Source organism: Nelusetta ayraudi, unplaced genomic scaffold, assembly GCF_046127955.1.
Source record: "Nelusetta ayraudi isolate G7.1 ecotype Tasmania unplaced genomic scaffold, CSIRO-AGI_Nayr_v1 ptg000068l, whole genome shotgun sequence".
Classification (NCBI taxonomy): domain Eukaryota; kingdom Metazoa; phylum Chordata; class Actinopteri; order Tetraodontiformes; family Monacanthidae; genus Nelusetta; species Nelusetta ayraudi.
The window spans coordinates 193,115-215,490 of record NW_027466118.1 but is presented as its reverse complement, the minus strand read 5'-3'; the positions used below and the strand labels follow the sequence as shown (position 1 = coordinate 215,490).

Sequence of the window (22,376 nt, the reverse complement as noted above, 5' to 3'; positions counted from 1 at the left end):
AATGAAAGGGCTTTGGAATGGCGAATATGTTGAAAATTAGAATTAAAAAAGGGGGGGGGGGTTCTGGCTCTTCAAATGCCATCCTGTAGCCTCTTAACATTTTATTGCTAGTCTGGTCACATGGCAACCACAGCTTTAAATATTCAAAAACTTAACATTGCCACTTAATTAAATTAACCTTTCGTGTGACTGCTGCAGACACAGGTATGTAACCATCAGACCTAAATGATGAGACATGCATTATGAGAAATTTGCATCAAGTCATCAAGTTTGCAGTTAATATAATAATAAGAAAAGAAAAAAAACACCATTATTAAATGCAGTATAACAGATAATGTGTACTCTGTCATTAAGATTTATGGGTGTAGAGAGGACTGGCACTCCCAAGATGTACAATACATATTACCTGTTGATTTGTCATTTTAATGCTCAACTAATATTTGCACTGATTGCCATCTGCTTCATTGCTAAGTAATCTATAGCCATGACATACGACTAAGTCAGGATGCTAGTTGGTACTAGTTTGCTGTACTGTCTCACCCATGTTGCAGCATCACCTGGGAAGTAGCCAAAAGAGATACATCCAATTTTGATGATTGACATTTTCAGCATTTGAATCAAGTCTGGCCTCGTCCATGTCATGTGTCTTTACTCACTTTAGCCTGCTATGTAAGCCTGAATGGGTGTGTTTGTTGTGGTGTTTTAACTCACGCACAGAACTCAATGCTCTGGGCAGCAGCTAAAATCTGAGCCCCGGGATTAAGCAGATGCCATTCTAGGCCTTTCCAGTTCTCTGGATACCGACACTCTGGCAACTGTAGTTCGTTAACAGTGAAGACTAATGTCCATTGTTGCTTATAAAGACCCTCAAAGGACTACACCTCCCATGAGCCCTGTTGTTGTGTGCATATAGCATTCATATAGCTGAATTCCCCCACATCGCTAAATGCTGACTCCCAACACATGCTGTCTCAGCCGGGCGCAGACCGCCGGCTGCAGCTTAGGTATCAACACAGACGTGGACTGCCAAAGGTTGTTTTGAAAGCTGATTATATATGATTGTGTTGGGTTTTTTTGTTCCTCACAGTTGACTTTTTTCAATCATGGCCTCATTAAATGATTTTCTTATCTACAATTTCAGTTACAGGTCTAATGGAAACACAATACCACCTTTACCTTTGTCAGTGTGGAGTGTTAAGACTTCAATTGATTTTAATGTTAAAAAAAATCTTTGAATTTTTCCCCCCTTAAGATTCATTGATCGAGCTTACTGAGATTTATTTTGTTAATGTGTAATTGAGTAAATGGTCAATAGGTGGGAAGTCCTGCCTATACAGTGGGCATTTTAAATGTAAATGAGTCCATCTGCTACTAACGGTTAAGGTAAAATAGTTAAGTCTACTTACTAGAGTTATTGAGTGATTACAACGTAGATAATTCTGTATAAGTATGTAAACAGTTTAATTATTTGTTTTTCTGTTTACACCGCCATAAGTATTTAACCTGAGTTACATGAGCATACAAATACATGTTTCTATGTCATTTACCTACAGTGATCACCTAAGGTTGGGTGGGATTCCTCTTAATGCCAGTGTGACCCATGTGTCAGTTGATTAAATTTGAAGTGTTACCTTTTTAATTCAATCCAAATCCTCTCAACCCATTCTTGTGTTAACCTTGTTGAGAAGGACTCCAGTGCTGGCGGTCAGAGGAGCATATCTTGTGTAGTTATGTTTTTTTTGTTTTTGTTTTTTTAATATTGCTTTCGTTTTTTAACCTACATTTATGTTGTCATAGTCCGAGTCGTCTGTCAGTATCTGCTTAATTTTACTTAAAGTTTATGTGCTCCCTGCCAAAGGTGGAGTCGTTCATTTTGGACCAGGAAGACCTTGATAACCCCATCATGAAGACGGCGTCAGAGTTGCTTTTGTCCAGCGCTACAGACGGAGTAGATCTGAGGACCGTTGATCCAGAGACGCAAGCCCGACTTGAAGCTCTTCTCGAAGCTGCAGGTACAGTCCCCATGCGAGGCCTCCAGTCATGCTTTCTTCTATTCATTCAAGAATTTAAAATCTTTTTTTTTTTAACTAGTCTATTCATAGCCACACTTCTTTGGCTATGAGTTAGTGTTTCAGACCTGCAATACAGAGCTTTCAGCTCCCTCTAATGAGTTTTAATAATTACACAGAACATTCTGAGACAGTCATGATGCTTGAGCCTTGCCCACAAACACTTTTTTTTTTTAAAGTCAGTTGGCCACTACAGTCACATCTTAAATTGTGGAAAGCCTTTTTCTTTCTTAAAAAAAAAACATTGTTCAATATTTTAACATCCAAAGAAAATGGAAGTATTTTATAGAAGACCTTATGCCACTTGCTGGAGGAGGTCGTTCTCCTGCCCTCTCACTGAACATGGTATCCAGACAAATTGTGTGATCATCACTTGTAATCGTACCGGAAAAGAATTTCTGTTGACTAATTTATTCGGGCTGAGTGTCCTGTCCTCGTTCGTACTTGTGAACATTACCTGAGAGATTAGCACTACCGTGCCTGAGCCTTTGCAGTGTGCTGAGAGCCTACGTCCAACGGCTAATGGCTAATCTTGTTCTAGTCCCCATTCTCCCTGACTAGTCAGTCTTTTGTTGAATTACCTCTAAAGCGCCCTAGTGGTTGAGAATGCAGTGCACATTGTCATAGTGATAGATTTAAGAGTTTATTATTTTTACTCTTTAAATTTAAAACATATAGTCTATAGATTATTGATTACTTGACTTTTTTGCACTTAAAGATGAATGCATATAGGTTTGTAGAATTCTTGAGACAACAATTGGTCAGTTGTGGTCACAGACTCTTATTCAGTCGTTGGCATTTTTCTTACAAGGTGAGCTCACACAATTTATTTGTTGGATTATTGCACTAAGAGCATGTCGGTGTGTTAGCATTGTGCTAATTAAGAACAAATTTGTTTTCATGCAAAGCTTTTGCCAACCACGTCCTGAACAAGCCCATTGTCCCAAGTAGGCAAATTTGTAATATGGTCCCTCCACTCAGTGTCTAACCGGCCTCCCGCTATGTTAAGATATGGTCACAATTTTCTCATTGCCTGCGGTTTCTTTTCTGTCTTGATGTGATCTGTATGATGCATGGCGTAATTCGCTGTTTACCGTAAGCTATGCATTCTATCTCTCCCCGTTTGCGCTAGTAAATCTTCCCTTGGTAACCTTGACGTAATAAGTAACCCCTACGAGAAACGTAAAGTTTAATTGTTTCAACGTCTTTAATTTGCCTGCAGCGTTTGCAGTTGTTTTTTTTTTTAACGCCAGCTTGCCCCTGATGTCTACTCTTTTATTTTGTTGTAAATTAAAGAGCAAGATATTCGTCGCCGCAGCGCCTTGATTCTTAGTTTGTCAGCCTTAACACCACCCAGGCCTTATTTTTACTTTCTTGCTGTCTCGTATCTGAAGTGTTGCCCTCTTCCACTGACTAAATGTTAAATCGCCACGGCGGTTTGTTTTGTCTGTGCTAGTTGGTTGAGAGTTTTGGGTTTCCAGTGGCTGTGCCAATATTTGGAGAACCCCCGGTCAGCAAATGGCCAGTATGCGATAGTGCTGCAATGATTAGTGGACGTAATCAATTACGTCGACAACATAAACTAGTCGACGCGAAAATTGAAGCGTTGTCGTGTTATTGTTATTGTAATTTGCTGAATGGTAAAATCACCCTGCGGCCGCCACATGCTCATTTGTACCTGCAGTGCCGTACTGCGCACTGAGGGTGGCAGTGTCGTTGTTTACATCTTGCGAAAACAAAGAAGAAGAACGGCTTCTTCTCTAAAGGCTTGAACACTCTGACCCAGAGTTTCAAAACCTTTGGAATATTTCATAGAAAAGGAAGCAGCGAAACACTTTAAGTGGAAACTCTGTGAAGCTCACCTAGCATTCCATGGCAGCACTGCGGCGATACGCAAACACTATAAGCCGACACCCTGTAGTCGCTGTACATTCTTATTTGTCAATTAATCATCAGCCCATGACTCAAGTGCATAATACCTTTTTTTGGCAAGCACAAGCTAGCTTAGCGAATGATAGTTCACTGAGGTAACTGCGTACAGTATGGCAGTAATTAGTGAATTACAGCCCAGCGTTTATACTGAATTGTAACGCTTTTTGTTATCTATGGCATAGTTGTTTGATATTTAAGTTGTAAGAACTGATTTACTAAATTAATTCTATTATTAATTCGACTGATAAAAATCGCATATAACATTTAAATCGTGATTTTATAAACCCAGGTGTGAAGACTTAAGCAAGTTAGGTTAAACAGAAGTCCAAACTAAAGATAATTGTGACTTATCGACTATTTGAAAAAATAATCCATAGATTAGTCAGCAACAGAAATCGTTGGTTGCAGCCCTAGAATACATAATGACAATTATGTCACAAATATTAGATTTTTTTTGAGCAGACACAATTTCTTTTTAAATATTTCCAGACATTAGAAGGTCTAGTTGTGTTTTCTTAATTTTTCAAACATGAGAGCAGCCATTGGCCAATGCAACTGATTTCACTGTGTCAGAAATTGGCATCATTAATTGATCTGCCTCCTGTTGTGAATGAGTTCCAGCCACCATATTGTCCCTGAACGCCACAGTGGAAATCGGTGTCCTCCTGCTTTTAGTTCATCAAAGCAAGTTAATTAAATTTAACTCATTATTTGTCTGCACGCTTGAATGTGTATGCAGCCCAAATTCTGCCGGATACATGTCAGCAGAGCGTCATTTCAGTTGTGGTCAGTTTTTATGTCTAGAGTGCAACAAAACAGATATGCCAGGCTACTATTTTTGCCAAGCTTGGAATGCTAAATTGCAGCAGTTACTCCATTTACATGCTACTTTAATGGGCCATCAGAGTTGGCCAATACTAACGGTCAAAAAATTGTATATTGAGTATTTATAGAAAAACTATTTTAGTTACATTTTCCCTACAAAATTAGCATCATTCCAGTTTAACAGTCAAGTCATGTTTTACGGAACATGTTTTATGGAATAGGATTCCAGTGCCACTTCAAACAGAAAGTATAGTGTATCTTTGCTGCAAATGTTAATTCTGCTGGTTTATTCCTGTGAAATGAATGTGCTGCATCTCAACAACCAGCAGTTCTCTGTTACCAAGAACAATTTTGCATTGTCAGGTCCTAAGACTAGTTAAACACAGCTTAAAATAAAGGACCAAGTTGACTGTGTAAACATTCAAATGATTTGGTGTTAACAACGCAGGAACAGGTGCTGATGGATAAACAAACCTAACTTCCTTTTATATCAAGGCTCTAGTTCTGTGTCCATGGGTCCAAAAGTATTTTTCACCACCAGTATTGTCTTATCCAATCTTATAATGTATTTAGAAAAAAAAAAAAAAGTTGGTTAACTGTAGATTGGTGTTGATTGTGCAAGACCAGTATAAGTGAAGGGACTGTAAGGAGAAGGTGGTCGTCTTGCAACTCCTCGCTCACTCCTTGCACTTTGGAAAGATTACAAAAAAAAAAAGGGCCCTGCATCACAGCAGGACTTTTGTCGAGTCTCTTTTGGTTCTGTGTGATTAACACGATAATTAATGATCGACCTCCTCAACCTCCCGTTCACTTCCTCCTCGGTGAACATTTTTCATCTGAGGTCTGTGTCAGGGACGGTTGAGATGCACGCTCGCTAATGAAAGAGCAGCAGAAGCACTCAAGCCGGGGACTGGCTTCCTCCAGGCTAATACATGGCTTGATGCTGAGGCCAGACAGCTCAAACCCAATAGTTTATTTCTCCAAATGGGACTCATTTTCTTTGGATGGATGAAACTATTCAACAAGTTGGAGAGTTTCGCCTCCTTTGTCAAACAGAGGACATCATCGAGCACTATAGATTTTTCTTTCCACGTTTTTTTTGTCCATAATGCACACACAGACAAACACGTTTTGACCTTCTGCTTTTCTCACAGCTGTGTATTTCTTTCTTGCTAACCACCGTCTCCAGTCTCTGTTTCTCTCTCATTCACTGCCTCGTACCCATCTATAATTTACTCAGGATGTGACCTTTTTGCTCCTCCACCATTAACAGCCTGTTCTGATGCCGACTTGGCCATAGAACTAACATAACCTCCGGCCCTGTATATAAATATATATACGTACGCATTGAATTTATTCTAGTTTTCACTCGCAGGTCTGTTATTTTTAGCCTGGACGCTGCCTCAGTCGTCCTGCCGACGTTGTTTTCCTCATGTTTTGAATCTTGATTATAGATGTGTATAAGAAGTAGTGAACAAGAATCAGACTGTATTAATATGAGTGCTTGTGTGCATTTTCTGTGTTTGTTTCTTTGTCCTGTTTTGTCTGCTGTTACTAACCTGGATTGGATTGGCTGGACTCGACTGGCTTCTTCATCTGGTATGGTGTGCTCCCCTGTCGTTTGCCTTGCCCTATGCACCTCTGCCCCTCTTGGTGTTCTGGCAGGCATCGGTAAACTGTCCACTGCCGATGGTAAAGCTTTTGCAGACCCCGAGGTGCTACGACGCCTGACGTCATCTGTGAGTTGCGCCCTCGACGAAGCCGCCGCGGCCCTGACCAGAATGAGAGCGGAAAACACACTGAACGCCGGCCAAGCCGACAAGTATGTATCCCCAACCCCCCTCCCACCCCGCCCCGCCCATAACGATCTCCTACCAATTAATGAGCCGCGCGCTCTCCCGCGACATTGCTTTACTTCACAATTGTGAGCCGTACCTGTGCTCACCTGTCACAGTGGCGGTAATTGTAGCAGTCTGGTTATTTTCAGCCGTAGTTTAGCAGAGGCGTGCTCCGACGGGGACGTCAACGCCGTTCGCAAGTTGCTGGACGAGGGACGGAGTGTGAACGAACACACAGAGGAAGGGGAGAGCCTGCTGTGCCTCGCCTGCTCGGCCGGCTACTACGAACTTGCACAGGTACCTGGCCACACAGAGGCATGACTTGCCTGCTTGTTAGTGTTTGACTCGGCCGTGTCAATTTAATATTGGAATTTCTAATTTTACATTGCATTAAATTGTTGCACGTAGGGCTCAGCAATTTTGGACAAAAATAAAATCCCATTTTCTTTTCTCTGAAAACTACATTTTTTTATTTCAGTTTTCTGGTAAAGCTACAAAAGACAATGAAATTAATCATTTCAAGTATTATCTTTTTTTTTTTTTTTTTTTAAAGAAAATGGCAAACAAATTTCCCTTTTGGGAATGAAGTGCAACTGAAAGATGCTGTAAATCCTCCTTGGGTTCAGTAAAGTGACAACATTAACTGTCTTTTACCAAACACCACTTTGAAAAAAGGTTTTTCTATTATCTTGAACAATGATGAATGAATAAAATGCAACACTTTCACATTTTTTAAAATAAAGGAGGCACACAGCCTGCAAACATGCTAAAGGAAATCTATTTCAAGGTTTTCCTTTTTTTTAAACATCGTCTTGACTAATAAATCTGATTTCAAATTAAAATTGATTAATCACACAGCCCTAGTGTGCAAATGTCCCCACTGTGGGATCAACAAAGGTTGTCTTCTTCTTCTTCTTAGTCACGCTTACTTCATTTATTTATTGATTGATCATTTTATTTATTTTACTGTTAGGTTTTATTGGCCATGCATGCCAATGTGGAGGACCGGGGGATCAAAGGGGACATAACACCACTCATGGCTGCTGCTAGCGGAGGTTACGTGGACATCGTCAAGCTGCTTCTGGTCCACGGAGCCGACGTGAACGCACAGTCCTCCACAGGTGCGCGCCCGTGCCAATTTTCGTGCGGCGACGGCCGTGCACGTCTCGCCCCCGTTGCGTGCCGTTCACTCCGATCATGTCGCCGCCTTCTTTTCAGGCAACACGGCGCTCACGTACGCGTGTGCCGGAGGGTTCGTCGACGTGGTGAAGGTGCTGCTGAAAGAGGGCGCCAACATCGAGGACCACAACGAGAACGGACACACGCCCCTGATGGAGGCCGCCAGCGCCGGCCATGTGGAGGTGGCCAGGGTGCTCCTGGAGTATGGCGCCGGAATCAACACACACTCCAATGAGTTCAAGGAGAGCGCTCTCACACTTGCCTGCTATAAAGGTCAGAGTTCAAATACTAGTCGTGTCCAACCATATGTTGATCTTCTTTTGGGGTCGTGTCCTAAAAACGTCAATCAAACAATTAAACTTCCCGCTTCCCTCCCACCAGGCCACTTGGATATGGTGCGTTTTCTGTTGGAAGCTGGAGCAGACCAGGAACACAAAACAGATGAGATGCACACAGCACTAATGGAGGCTTGCATGGTGAGCATCTGACCCAATACTTAACACCTTTCGATGCCGCTCACGGTTCAGTTCACTGTGTTTTTCTTTCTTTTCGTTTATAACGAAGGCTAAGGTCCACAGCCATGTCTTCAAGCTCTGCACTTGTATTCATTGAAACTCATTGTGATGATTTATAATGGCCATATCTCCATCCGCAACATCAGCAACATTAGAAACTTAAAATCCCATTTGGGCAGATATAGAAAATAATGACATCAGTCTCAGGAGTAAATCAATTGGTTCAAAATTGAGCCACGTATGCTAGTTGATTCTTTTTTTTTCTCGCTCTCTCTGTTGACCAGAGTATAGACATCCTCTGGTCTCATTTCATTCTGTATCACTCATCTAGACAAATAAACTCAATATATGAATTGAGAATTGTATATTAAAAAAATGTAGTTTGGACTTTTAGTTGAGTTTTATTTAAATCGCTAAGCGTTGGCTTGTAGGTTGCAAAGATGCAATTATTCAGGTGCTTATCTCGACCTTCTCTGTGTGTCTCGCTGTCCCAGGACGGCCATGTGGAGGTGGCACGGCTGCTGTTGGACAGCGGCGCGCAGGTCAACATGCCAGCGGATTCCTTTGAGTCGCCCCTCACCCTTGCGGCCTGCGGCGGGCACGTGGAGCTGGCTGCCTTGCTCATAGAGAGAGGAGCCAACTTGGAAGAGGTTTGTGAGGGGACGGAACCTAAATAGCAACAGGGGGCGTGCAGCTCGCAGTTGTCCTCTGAAGCCGACGATCCATTGCTGAAACGTCTCCCCTATGCTACATGGCATTTTAAGTCAGCCGTAATGCGATGGAAGTCAACTAAGTGGGGCTGACATGGTTTATAGCCCTGTTGCGTAACTGCATCTTGACAGCCGTCTTTTGTGTATTTACTTTGTCAAATGAGCCGCAGCTAATTAAAGACTGCATGTGTATTATTTGAATTTTAGCGAAGCAAGCAGAGCCAGCCTAAATGTTGGCTCCGCGCTCACTTTACGGAGACATGGATAGAGAATGAACATTATATGTTCATTTTAATGCCCAAAGAGCCGCCTGTGACAGGTTAATTCAACACCTGTTGTATGCACATTGTCTGCAGTACTTTCCCCACATGTTGTAGTACAGAGCATGTTAAAATGTTCAATATCTGGTCAATTAAAGGCCAAAATACTTGCATATGCCTACATTAAGTGCAGTGCAACCCTTTGAATCAGGCTTTCTTATCCGTTCTGTGTTTGTTTCAGGTCAACGACGAGGGCTACACCCCCCTCATGGAGGCTGCTAGGGAGGGCCACGAGGAGATGGTCGCACTCCTTCTGGCTCAAGGTATTCACATCAAAATGTTTTTGCTCCAGTCGGTGTCACCTGTCAAACGGCATTGGAATGGAGGATTAGGACGATTAGCTGTTAACTGTTTTTGTCTGTGGTGGTGCAGGTGCTAACATTAACGCGCAGACAGAGGAGACGCAGGAGACGGCCCTGACTCTAGCGTGCTGCGGAGGCTTCTTAGAAGTTGCCGACTTCCTCATCAAGGCGGGTGCTGACATCGAGCTCGGCTGTTCGACTCCCCTGATGGAAGCGGCGCAGGAGGGACACTTGGAGCTGGTGAAATACTTACTTGCTGCAGGTGAGTGGAAATGGGATGATGCAAACTTTGTCTTTGAGAATGACCTGTTTTCCCAGGAAACTAAGCATCCCCCCCTTTTTTTTTTTTTCTAAATCAAGGGGCAAATGTTCACGCCACCACGGCGACAGGCGACACAGCCTTGACCTACGCGTGTGAGAACGGACACACTGATGTCGCCGACGTGTTGCTGCAGGACGGAGCTAACTTGGTATTTGACGGTCTTAATTCCTCTCTATGACGTGGTGCCACGTCGGTCGATCGTGACACATTGAGTTTGACTGAGCTTGTTGTGACCCGTGTCCTCAGGAACACGAGTCTGAAGGGGGACGGACGCCCCTCATGAAGGCGGCACGGGCCGGCCATCTCTGCACAGTGCAGTTCCTCATAAGCAAAGGTGCGTCATCAACTAATTGCAGTGAGTCACACATTGAACGCTTGTTGTATAGATTAAAAATCTATTTTGGTTTGGTTAAACAATTTGCACAAGAAAGGATCATAAACTCTGTAAAAAGGCTTCTTGCTATAAGGACAAAGTAATCATCTATCATTACCTTATTAGCTGATAATATGTTTTATGTGCGAATGAACATTCTTCAGCCGAACATGTTTTGTCCTCTAATGATAAAATGTTATTGACTCTTTGGGCATGAAGGTAAAAACTACACATGCTGTAAAGACATAATGAGCACTGGGTCTTTGTGGCTCATCGCCTTGATGTTCGCTTCTCTCCACTCCTGACCAGGTGCTAACGTGAACAGAGCCACAGCCAACAATGATCACACAGTGGTGTCTCTGGCCTGCGCTGGGGGACATCTGGCTGTGGTGGAGCTGCTCCTGGCGCACGGGGCTGATCCAACACACAGACTCAAAGTAAATCTTCTTTTCTCTGTTTTCCTCTGCCTGCCTGTGTTGTGTAGCAACTCGTTCTAACCGCGGTGCTCTGATCTCCACAGGATGGTTCAACCATGTTGATAGAAGCGGCCAAAGGCGGCCACACCAACGTGGTTTCCTATCTGTTGGACTACCCCAATAACATCTTGTCTGTCCCAGCCCCTGACCTCTCCCAGCTCACGCCCCCATCACAAGATGCCTCTCAGGTAAAGCAGTGGCGCTTCCTCGGCTCACTCATCAGTTGCATCTCGCCCAGAATATTTGTTCTAATTGCCAAAAAAATTAAACATTTTCTCCACCGAAACAGGTTCCTCGTGTACCATTCCAAGCTCTCGCCATGGTAGTGCCCCCCCAGGAGCCCGACCGAGCCCCATCAAACATCGCCACCCCACCACCCGTCTCCAGTAAAGGTAATCCATGGTTACAATCCCAGGCACTCAATAGCTGCGTTCCCATTACCCTTAGAATTGCGCAAAACCTAAATATCGCAATAAGGACAGGTAATGGAAACGTCTAAATTTCCAAAAACCTCTCAAATATCACTAAAAGGTTTTTATGCTCCCATGAGGTGGTTTTTCAGACGTATTGATTTAGAAGTATATCAAAAAAGTGTCATAGAAACACTTTTTCGCATTTACGCGTCACCTAAGGTGACGTACGGGGTCACATGACCAGTTCACTTCAAGTGAAAATGGCACGTTATGGTAGGACAGAGGAGGAGATGCAATATTTTTTACAAGTAGTCATAGAGAAAAATATAACAACCATCCTCGCGGGACGAGATTTTACAAGAATTACAGCTAATGCCTGCAAATCATAATTGTCCTTTGTCTGAATTTTAGAAATATCGCTTTTATTTTGGGAAAAACTAATGGCAGCGCAGCTAGCAAGAGCAGCAGGTTGTTTCCATAACTAATTAATCTACTGTATTCCATTAACTTATTCTAAACCTTAATTCTTGACTTCCTATCCAGGCGTGTCGAAACAGAGGCAAGCAGCCCTTCAGCCTGGGTCCCCCAACGCAGTCGGCCGGGGCCCAGAAGCGGAGCCCGTGCCGCCGTTCCACCTGTGCCAGCCTCTAGAGTACATCGTTGAGGAGACGGAGGGGAAGCTGAACGAACTGGGCCAGAGAATCAGTGCTATTGAGAAGGCCCAGCTTCAGTCACTAGAGCTCATTCAGGGGGAGCCGCTCACCAAAGACAAGATTGAGGAGCTGAAGAAAAGCAGAGAGGAGCAGGTATAAGTTGTCATTGTCTCACAGGATCAGATTTCCAAACGGTCTATTAGTGTTTTAAAAAGAACATTCTTCTTTGGCTGACCTTGCGAATGTGGTTGCCCCCCACCTCCAATTAGGTACAGAAGAAGAAGAAAATCTTGAAAGAGCTGCAGAAGGTGGAGCGTCAGCTGCAGCTGAAAACACAGCAACAGTTCACCAAAGAGTACATGGAGGCGAAGGGTTTAAAGGAGGACCAGGAGGCGGGACAGAGCCAAGGGCCGGGCCCGGGGCCTGGAAGCACGGCGTCCGCTCCGGGGCCTCTTCCAGCCTCGCCAGGTGCTCTGGCACACACCAGCTCCGACACGGACGAAGAGGCCAACAAGGACGGGGAGCAGGACGAGCAGCAGAGAAACGAAGGGGATGAGGTGAGTCCACTTTGAAAATTTCCAAATAAAATATTATGGTGTAGTATGTTGGGGTTTTTTTTTCCCCCAACTTTTTTTATTGAAAGAGAATATGAAATATTTCCAGTCACTTTTTTTTGTAAAATATATACAGGTACTACCTGAAAAATTAGAATATCAAGTAAAAGTTGTTTTATTTTGGCAATATAACATAAAAGATGAAATCAACAAATTTTATTGAGCCGTTACACGCAAATTGACATCTCAAGCAGTTCCTCGTTGTAACTTTGCTGATTTGAATTTGAGGGGTTTTTTTTAAGCTGCAAGACCTGATCAGCAAAATCCAAAGAAATAATAACTTGAAATATATTGATTTGCATATTATTCATTTATATAATATGTCAAATTCACCTTTTAAGTTGAATTGCAGAAATACTACAACCTTTTCAGGATATTCTAATTTTCTGGGTAGTACTTGTATATACATATATGCCCACATATACCTGCACAGCATATACATATATCATATAAAAACTTCAAATAAAAGAGCACTCTGAATAGAGGGTCCCAAAATTAAAAAAAAATAATAAATGTTTAATTATAATAAAAATGTTGGGTTTTTTTCCAAGACGTTTTCTGTTTTGCCATTATTTTTAGGAAGAGGATGATGACGACGAAGAGGAGGGTTCGGAGGACGAGGCAGACGGCGAGGAGGATAACTACCCCACGCTCCCTCAGGTGGGCACCATCCTCTACCGGGACGGGCCCCAGCCGCCGCAGCAGCCTCCCCTGCCCCCGTCGCCACAGGCCCAGCCAAAGCCACCACCTCCGCCTCTCCAGGCTGCCTTCGTCCCCATCCAGCCCCTGCCGGACTACAACCCCGCCGACTACCCAGGGAGCACCAGCCCGGAGCTGCAGCGGGTACTGGTGGGACAGCAGATGCTGGGCCAGCAGCAACAGGGTCAACAGTTACCCGGGCTTGGCCCCGGCATGATACCTCAGCAGGCCCCCGACGGGCTCATGGTAGCTACACCTGCGCAGACGCTCACAGACACGCTGGATGACATCATGGCAGGTGAGTTGTGGAGGTTGTGTTGTCTCCTCGGAGGCATCGTCTCCGAGACGGTATCTTGACACTTCCTCCCGCTGGTTCCCCCGCAGCTGTGAGCAGCCGCGTGCCCATGCTGAACACTACAACCTCGCCCACGCCCCTGTCCCAGCCGCCCACGCAGATGCCCGCAAACATCGCCTCGTCTCCTTCGGTCCTGCCCCTCTACCCCTCCGTCGACATTGACGCGCATGTAAGTGCCCGCGGCAGTCTTGATGCGATGGAAATCTACAAATGGACGGCCTCGCATTAATCTTTTGCCGCCGATCCTTCCCTCTGTAGACGGAGAGCAACCATGACACAGCTCTGACGCTAGCGTGTGCAGGAGGTCACGAGGAGCTCGTCTCGGTCCTCATTGCAAGGGGAGCCAACATTGAGCACCGGGACAAAAAAGGTATGAATGCATTGTGAATTCTATCATTCAAGAGCCTTTTTTTTTTTTTTTTTTAAGTTATTTTATTTGGGAGCATTGCTGCAGTACATACAGTTAACTACAGCAAAAGTCATACATCAGCAAGCAATGCTTCTTTTTTTTTCAACAACGAGACAAAATGAGGCAGCAAAGAAACACACCTCAAATACATACACAAAACAAAGGAAAAAATATATATACATGTATATGCATAAACATATATACATCACATTAAACATTATACATATCCTATGTGTATTATGAAAACAAAAACACACATGCAGCTGTGTTTGTACACAGCATGTCTCATACAGTCAAATGAAGAAATTGAAAAATAGTCAAAAGACTGTCATCTTTGCTAAGTTCATCCTAACAATCATAACCCTTGACTCATTCTGTCCAGAATTATTAAAAAAATGAGACAAAAGAAAGGAAAGGGGTGTTGCAAGTTCATAGTTTACCATGAGGCAGCTACTGTATCTCCCTGTGAAAGGATAAAATAGCTTCTTTTTTTTTTTTATCGTAATGGGTGTGAGGCCAATTCATTTATTTATTTTTTTCCTCAGGTTTTACTCCTCTGATCTTGGCTGCCACTGCTGGACATGTTGGAGTTGTGGAAGTGCTCCTGGACAAGGGCGGTGACATCGAGGCTCAGTCAGAGAGAACCAAAGACACACCCCTCTCCCTCGCCTGCTCTGGAGGACGCCAGGAGGTAAACACGCATCATTTACAGTCCCTTTTTTTTTTTTTTTTTAAATGAAGTAATTTTTTGCCCTTTTTGTTGGTCTTTATTTTGATTCTACAACTCGCGTTTCTTTTTGATCAGGTCGTTGAGTTGCTTCTGCTTCGGGGAGCCAATAAGGAACACCGCAATGTTTCCGACTACACTCCTCTCAGTCTCGCTGCTTCTGGGGGTTACGTAAACATCATCAAGATTCTCCTCAACGCCGGGGCTGAAATCAACTCCAGGTGAGCGTAAAGTCAAACCTCCAACAATTCAATGGTTTTAACGACGATTCATAGTCGGCATGTTTTTCTGAATTCGGAGCGATAATTGACAACAATGTGCTTCCAACCAGGACTGGCAGCAAGCTGGGAATCTCTCCTCTGATGCTGGCAGCCATGAACGGTCACGTGCCTGCGGTCAAGCTGCTGTTGGACATGGGCTCGGACATCAACGCCCAGATCGAGACCAACAGGAACACAGCCTTGACTCTCGCCTGCTTCCAGGGGAGGGCAGAGGTCGTCAGTCTGCTGCTGGACCGCAAAGCCAACGTGGAACACCGTGCGAAGGTGAAGATTCCAGCTAAGGCCTGCCAACGTGTGAAAACTGTCAGCTTTCCAGACTTGTTTGGATGGTGTTTCTCAAATATTTCCCTCTCCTGCAGACTGGCCTCACTCCCCTGATGGAGGCGGCTTCGGGAGGTTACGCAGAGGTTGGCCGGGTGCTGCTGGACAAGGGCGCGGATGTCAACGCTCCGCCTGTCCCCTCATCCAGAGACACCGCTCTCACCATCGCCGCTGATAAAGGCCACTACAAGTTTTGCGAGCTGCTCATTAACAGGTGAGCGCTCGGAGCCGTGGTGGAGGCCGCGCTTCCGAAGAGGAAGTCCGCGTCGACCTTCGATTTCTCACCCTCGTCCCTCTGTGCAGGGGTGCCCACATCGACGTACGAAACAAGAAAGGAAACACTCCTCTCTGGCTGGCTGCAAACGGCGGTCATTTCGATGTGGTCCAGCTCCTGGTGCACGCCAGCGCTGACGTGGACGCGGCAGACAACCGCAAGATCACTCCGCTCATGGCCGCTTTTCGCAAGGTGCAGAGTCGCCGCCGGCCCGAGCCTCTGTGTAATGTGCTGAGTTTAACGACGGCTACTGACGATTTCACATGAATTTTTTTTAGGGCCATGTGAAGGTGGTGCAATATCTTGTGAAGGAAGTCAACCAATTTCCGTCAGACATTGAGTGCATGAGATACATTGCCACCATCGCGGACAAGGTAATTATTATTAGAATATGATTATACTTTTTTTTTTTTTTTTTGAGCTGAAAGAATAGACGGAGATCTTTGAGGACCTTTGGCTTTAAACCCTTATTTCTTCTTGTTTTTACAGGAGCTGCTGAAGAAGTGCCACCAGTGCATGGAGACCATCGTTAAAGCCAAAGACCAGCAGGCGGCAGAGGCGAACAAGAACGCAAGCATTCTCCTGAAGGAGCTCGACTTGGAGAAGGTACTGCTAAACTGTGACTTGGGCAGAGGTGTTCAAATCCCCAAGTGCGCCGGGAGAAGGCTAATGCGGTTTCTGTTCTTGCGGTCGACAGTCCCGGGAGGAGAGCAAGAAGCAAGCCCTGGCTGCCAAGCGAGAGAAGCGTAAAGAGAAACGCAAGAAGAAGAAGGAGGAGCAGAAGAGGAAGCAGGAGGAGGAGGAAGGGCAGAAAACCAAGGACAGCTGCTCAGAGATGCAGGAGGAGAAGGACGATTCCGCTGATGGTGCGTGACTTTGACTTTTAGAAAGGATTTTTGATTTAGGTTTTGTATATTTTTTTGTTGTCTTGTAGTCCCCAGTTTTGTTGCTCACTGTCCACCCCCTGCGAATTTCAACCTCTTTCAGAAGCTGAAGTTCCCATTGAGCCTCCCAGTGCAACCACCACCACCACCATCGGCATATCCGCCACCTCCACCACTTTCACTACAGCTTTTGGCAAAAAACGTGCAAGTGTGGCCACCACACCGAGCACCAATCGAAAGAACAAAAAGAATAAGACCAAGGACTCGCCCAATGAACCAATCATATTACAGGACTCACAGGTGAGTTCCGCCTCTTCGCCGGCATCTCCCCGCCCCCGATGGCACCGCCGACAATCCAGACCCACGAGAAACCCTTGTGTGCATCTCCCCCTACAGGTTGCACTTGCGCAGCACAAAGCTGACAAGAACAAGATCCATGGTGAGCCCCGGGGTGGGGGTGGGGGAGTGGCAGGTGGCAACAGCGATTCAGACCCCCTGGATAGCACCGACTGTGCCAGTGAGAGCAGCAGCAGCGGGGGAAAGAGTCAGGAGCTCAGCTACCTCCCTGACCTCACCTCCTCCGCCTCCTCCTCCTCCTCCTCTTCCTCCTCCTCCTCTTCCTCAGCCCCCTCCTCAGGAGCGGCCCAGGCCCAGGTGCTCACACGTGGCCCAGAGAAAAGACACTGCCCTCAGCCGCAGACTGATGGCAAGTTGGACAACAAGGTCACAGTCTCCATCTCCAAACCAACACAAAAGTGAGTCCCGCCCCAGAGCTGCGCACCGGGGACGGCAAAGTCCCCTTTCCGCCTTTCAGCTCGGCTCAGTGTGAAAGGGCTGAATCAGTCTTTAACTTGTTGCTCAAACTGTCCCTTTGCCTGCATGTAAAAAAAACAAGAACAAATGATATGTCATTGCTTTTTCTTTTTTTTTGCGTTCTAGCTTAACCCAACGTTCTCCCCCGTCTCTTCACAGAGCTCCTGACACCATCGACATCTCCACCTCCAACTCCTTGCCATCCCCATTCAAGACAATGGCTCTCCCTGTTACCTCACCCAACAGCAAGCTCAGCCTCACAAGCCCCAAGAGAAGCCAGAAGAGAGAGGAAGGCTGGAAGGAGGTGGTGAGAAGGTCAGTACATATTGAATTTATTCCACTGATTGAATTTATTCCACTGAAACCAACACTTAAGGTTCTGAACAATATGCTGACATTTAAAAAAAATAATAATAATAATGATTTAAGATTTACCAGAAGGTAGCTGTGCTGGCATATATTTATATATTATTCAGCTAGAGACACACGAGTAACAAGATGTGACTGGTTGTTTTCACAGATCAAAGAAGCTGTCTGTGCCGGCCTCTGTGGTGTCTCGGATCATGGGCCGCGGAGGCTGCAACATCACAGCCATCCAGGACGTGACTGGAGCTCACATTGACGTTGACAAACAGAAGGACAAGAACGGAGAGAGAATGATCACCATCAGGTACATATAAGCTCCCCCCCTAGTGGACTGTAAACAGCATTGCGGCTGAGACGTTCGGTTCATTGAACATTGTCTTGCACAGCTGCTGTTTTGATGCAGACTGATTACATTTTTTTTTATTGTATGAACTTTCTCAAAGTCTGTATTCTTGTTTTGATGTGCGATTCCAATTTTGAGTTTTTGGCCACATTGACCTGAACCTGCCTCGTCTCTGTTTCAGAGGAGGGACGGAGTCCACAAGATACGCAGTTCAGCTGATCAATGCGCTCATCAATGACCCGGCCAAAGAGCTGGAGGACCTGATACCCAGGAATCACATCAGAGCCCCAGGCTCCAAAGCGGCCTCGGCCTTCTCCAGCAGCACGGGGGCCGCCAGCGGTTCCGCCAGCGGACCCAAGGCCCTGAGTTCACTGGTCCCGCCCGCGGGGGTCTCGTTCCAGCCCGCCTCGTCCTCGTCCTCGTCCTCCTCGCAGGTCGGAGGGAAGAAGGGCCTGTCCTCCAACGTCCGGCAGCCCTTCCCGGTGTCGCTGCCCCTGGCGTACACGCACCCCCAGCTGGCTCTGCTGGCTGCGCATTCCATGCACCAGATCCGACACCCTCGTCTCCCCATGGCCCAGTTCGGGGGCACCTTCTCTCCCACTGCTAGCACTTGGGGGCCCTTCCCCGTACGTCCCGTGAGTCCCGGCAGCGCCAACGGCTCACCCAAACACAACGGAGGCGGAGCTGCAGGAGCCGTCGGAGCCCCCGGCGCCGCCGGAGTGGCCCGGCCCAACTCCACCCACGGCGAGCACAGCAACCCGGCGGCAGTGTCGGTCACGACCGCCGCCAACAACACGGCCACCAGCGTCGCCCCCAACACGTCGTCGACGGCCGCCGGCTCGCCTCACCCCGCCAACCCCACCCCCTACAACCCGCAGCCCAGCAACCCCACGCCGTCGTCTGTCCGCAAACAGCTCTTCACTGCCGACCCCAAGCCTTCCGGAGCCGCGCCGGTGTCCGCGGCCACGGCACTCGCCACCGCCAACGCCATCCGAGGCTCCCCCGCGCACCACAGCTCCACGGCCGCCAGCGCGCTGGCGCCCCCGCAGCCGATGGGACCCATCTCGCATCCCCACATCCCGCCGAGCAAGACGGAGCCCGGCGCCGCCTCGGCCCTGGGGAAGGACAAGGCCCCGCTGCCCGCCGAGAGCCAGCCCTCCTCGGCCGCCGACGGCATCGGATCGGTGGGGTTCGCCAGCCCGGCCATGGCCCTGCCCACCAAGCTGGAGCCCCGGCAGCAGCTGCCCGCCCCCCCGCCTTGCTCCGCCCCGTCGTCAGAGGCCCCGGCGCCGCCCCTCCTCAACCCGCAGCACAGCGCCCACCTGCCCGCCGCACCTCCCCCGGTCCTGTCGCACAACATTGGACACCCCAACAACACCGTGCCCCACTTCTCAGCCCCGGCGCCCAGAGTCTCCCACCGTATGCAGCCACCAGGGCCTTACTACTCCCTCGCCGAGCAGCAGCAGCAGCAGCAGCAGCAGCAGACGCAGCAGCAGCAGCAGCAGCAGTCTGTGTTTGTGCCCTTTAACGCCCAGCAGGAGCCCCCGAAACAAGCCCCAAACCAGGCAACAGCCCAGCCCACTAATCTGCCTCCTCAGGCGCAGGCCCAAGGCTCCCTTCAGGTCTCCGCCAATATGGGCATGATGAACGGTTCGCAGATGCAACACGTCGCCAGCACAGGGAAGCCCCAGCAGATCCCGACCAACTTTGGTCCGGCCGGTCTCTTCAATTTCAGCAGCATCTTTGAGAATAATAACCAGGTAGGCCGTCGCTACAAACACACTTCAGACGCCCGGCAAACACCCCCGCCTGCGATTTCCAGCTTTGTGTTAACCAGTCGCACTTCACTCGGCAGGTTGGAAACAATCAGGTGTGGCCCGCGTTGCACCTCCCGGCGCGATCGCCCCCGGAGCAGTCGTACTCGGCCCCGCCAGCCTTCGTCAGCATGGGCCAGATGGAGAACATGATGCCTCCGCCTCCTCCGGACAGCTCCAAAGCTCCCGGCTATCGCTCTGCGTCACAGAGGATGGTCAACAGCTCCATCGGTGCCGCTCTTCTCATGTTTTCTTTTGATGGCTGCCTTTCTACTCGTCTGACACTGGCAACGCTAACATCTCGTTTCTTGTTCACCCGACTACAGCATTGACCAGCTACGCCACCAGTATGTCTGGCAGCCCTGTGTTTCTTCACGGTCACACTGCGGTCGGAACGCCCTCCTTCAGCAGACAGCACTTTTCCCCCCACCCCTGGAGCGCATCCACATCAGGTATTCCTATCAGGCCTTTTCAAATTCATTGTGACTCCCAATTATAACAGCCAATGAGCTGTTGGTGCAGGAATATAGAATAGAAGGCTTTATTAATCCCACATTGGGGACATTTGCATAAGTAGAGCAACAGTGTAGTGCAAAAGAAGGAAACTTATTTTAATTAAAAAGAAATGAAATATTTATGGAGAGAGAGAGAAAAAAACAAGATATTTCCATCATATGTGCAGTTGGATTATTTTACAAGTTATGTATATTTACATAATATTGGCATATAAATGTTTTCTTCCATCTTTATGAAATGTAAGTTCTGTTGAGAAGATGATTCCTACTGACTGCAGATATGCAAGATATGATAAATGCTGAAGCCTTGTGTGTTTGGATTTTTTAATTTTTTTATTTGAATGATTGAATTGCATTGACTTCTTGGGATGATTTGAAATGTAACGCTTCCATTTCTCCGCCCAGGTGAATCTCCTGTCCCGCCCCCATCCACGGTTTCGTCCTCGGCCCTCTCCACCTCGGCCGTGGCCCCTCCCCCCCAGCCGAAGCAAGGGAACGCCTCGCAGCAGGACCGCAAGGTCCCGCCGCCCATCGGCACCGAGCGGCTGGCCCGGATCAGGCAGACGGGCTCGGTCAACCCGCCGCTCCTCACCACCGGCTACACGGCATCCGTGGGACAGGGAGGCATTTGGTCCTACGGGGTTGGCAGCGCTTCAGGTAAAAAAAAATGATATTTCACTTCTTTATTTCTTTTTTATTTAATTAATATCATTTCCTTCTTTTGAACTACACTGTTGCTGTATTTATGTATTTTCCCCAATGTGGGATCAATAGTCATTCTAATTCTCTGCACGCACTGACTCGTCATCTTTCTTTTCCGTGGCACAGAAGCCATGTCTGGTTGGTCCCAACCTTTGATGAGCAGCCACATGATGCACCCCCAGCTGCAGGCCGAGCAGTCGGCCTTCTCCCAGCACCAGCCTATGGAGCAGGACGACACGGGCATCGCAAACCCCGCCAACAACTACCACCAGCCGCAGCACCTGCCCAACAGCTACATGGACTTCCCCAAGGTGAGGCAGAGCTACGGTTGCCTCAGACGATGAACAATGTCATTGTTGTTTTTTTCTTCTTTAATCGATCGCCCGATCACGCATGGTTTGTCCAGGGGATGCCCATGTCCATGTATGGAGGAACCATGATGCCCGCTCACCCTCCAATGGCAGAGGGGCCAGGGGGGCCGATGTACAATGGTTTGCATGCCGGTGACCCAGCATGGAGCCCCATCATAAAAGTGGTCCCAAACAATGCGGATAACTCTGACCCACAACAGCAGGTGTGTGCCGGCTAACATGTGCAGAACAAAGTGATTTACCATTTATTTAACATGTCATGGAGTTGATATTTGACCAAAACTTTTCATCCTCTGTCCTTTCAGGTGTGGCCTGGAACCTGGGCACCTCACGTGGGCAACTTGCACCTGAACCACGTCAACTAGACGGCGTCCACTGCAATCAAAAAGAAAAAACAAAAAAACAACGCACACAGCATGAACTACCGCGCCAAACGCGAAATACCAACCGACGAAACACGACCGAATACGACAAAACGATGAAAAATGAAGCGTACATGTTAACATAAGTAGAGACCTGAGAGTGCAGAGCAGAGATTAAAGAATCGGAAGGTCTTTGGACGCCATTCTTTGATGTGCCTATCTCAAATACAGAATGAGGAACCTTTTTCGAGAGCTGTTTAGCAGTGTCTCAACAATGCAAACGACGTGCTATCACCTGTTCAACAGAATCAGTTCTCTGCGTAGTGTAGTGATTTTGACTTAAACCCACATACACCGTTCTCGGGCTACAGGGGGGCTCAACATGAAGTAGCTATTTAAACTTGGCCCAGAACTAGATGATTACCTAAAGAGAAAGAGAAATCAAAACCTTTTAGAGTGGTAAATACATGTATAATTGTTTACATACTAAAAAGGGTTAAAATGAGAGTAAATTTCATGTCGTATAGTGGCTCTACTTTATGTAGCCTGTATTAATGTGAAATATTTACCTTAATATTCAATAAAAAGATTGAAAAGTA

The 22,376-nt window shown here is 46.9% G+C and overlaps 1 protein-coding gene across 9 annotated transcripts in view; it reads left to right on the top strand.

The window, feature by feature from the left end:
* The window catches only part of ankhd1 (ankyrin repeat and KH domain containing 1), a 25,847-nt gene extending 3,471 nt beyond the window's left edge, over positions 1–22,376 (top strand). For 2 of the 9 annotated variants that reach the window (XM_076041594.1, XM_076041585.1), the window contains exons 2-39: positions 1,859–2,012; positions 6,492–6,648; positions 6,799–6,961; positions 7,638–7,785; positions 7,883–8,116; positions 8,225–8,319; positions 8,847–9,008; positions 9,570–9,651; positions 9,761–9,952; positions 10,051–10,160; positions 10,259–10,346; positions 10,695–10,822; positions 10,906–11,049; positions 11,151–11,253; positions 11,818–12,080; positions 12,197–12,484; positions 13,121–13,538; positions 13,625–13,764; positions 13,854–13,965; positions 14,550–14,695; positions 14,810–14,952; positions 15,063–15,276; positions 15,372–15,547; positions 15,637–15,799; positions 15,886–15,981; positions 16,097–16,213; positions 16,305–16,473; positions 16,595–16,791; positions 16,888–17,246; positions 17,464–17,619; positions 17,825–17,974; positions 18,195–19,773; positions 19,869–20,058; positions 20,154–20,279; positions 20,748–20,999; positions 21,171–21,355; positions 21,451–21,618; positions 21,721–22,376. In XM_076041594.1, coding sequence (XP_075897709.1) covers positions 1,904–2,012; positions 6,492–6,648; positions 6,799–6,961; positions 7,638–7,785; positions 7,883–8,116; positions 8,225–8,319; positions 8,847–9,008; positions 9,570–9,651; positions 9,761–9,952; positions 10,051–10,160; positions 10,259–10,346; positions 10,695–10,822; positions 10,906–11,049; positions 11,151–11,253; positions 11,818–12,080; positions 12,197–12,484; positions 13,121–13,538; positions 13,625–13,764; positions 13,854–13,965; positions 14,550–14,695; positions 14,810–14,952; positions 15,063–15,276; positions 15,372–15,547; positions 15,637–15,799; positions 15,886–15,981; positions 16,097–16,213; positions 16,305–16,473; positions 16,595–16,791; positions 16,888–17,246; positions 17,464–17,619; positions 17,825–17,974; positions 18,195–19,773; positions 19,869–20,058; positions 20,154–20,279; positions 20,748–20,999; positions 21,171–21,355; positions 21,451–21,618; positions 21,721–21,780 — 7,782 coding nt within the window. In that variant the 5' untranslated portion in view covers positions 1,859–1,903 and the 3' untranslated portion in view covers positions 21,781–22,376. The remainder of the gene's footprint in view (positions 1–1,858; positions 2,013–6,491; positions 6,649–6,798; positions 6,962–7,637; positions 7,786–7,882; positions 8,117–8,224; positions 8,320–8,846; positions 9,009–9,569; positions 9,652–9,760; positions 9,953–10,050; positions 10,161–10,258; positions 10,347–10,694; positions 10,823–10,905; positions 11,050–11,150; positions 11,254–11,817; positions 12,081–12,196; positions 12,485–13,120; positions 13,539–13,624; positions 13,765–13,853; positions 13,966–14,549; positions 14,696–14,809; positions 14,953–15,062; positions 15,277–15,371; positions 15,548–15,636; positions 15,800–15,885; positions 15,982–16,096; positions 16,214–16,304; positions 16,474–16,594; positions 16,792–16,887; positions 17,247–17,463; positions 17,620–17,824; positions 17,975–18,194; positions 19,774–19,868; positions 20,059–20,153; positions 20,280–20,747; positions 21,000–21,170; positions 21,356–21,450; positions 21,619–21,720) is intronic. The other 7 variants (XM_076041593.1, XM_076041588.1, XM_076041591.1 and 4 more) reach the window with 7 other exon arrangements.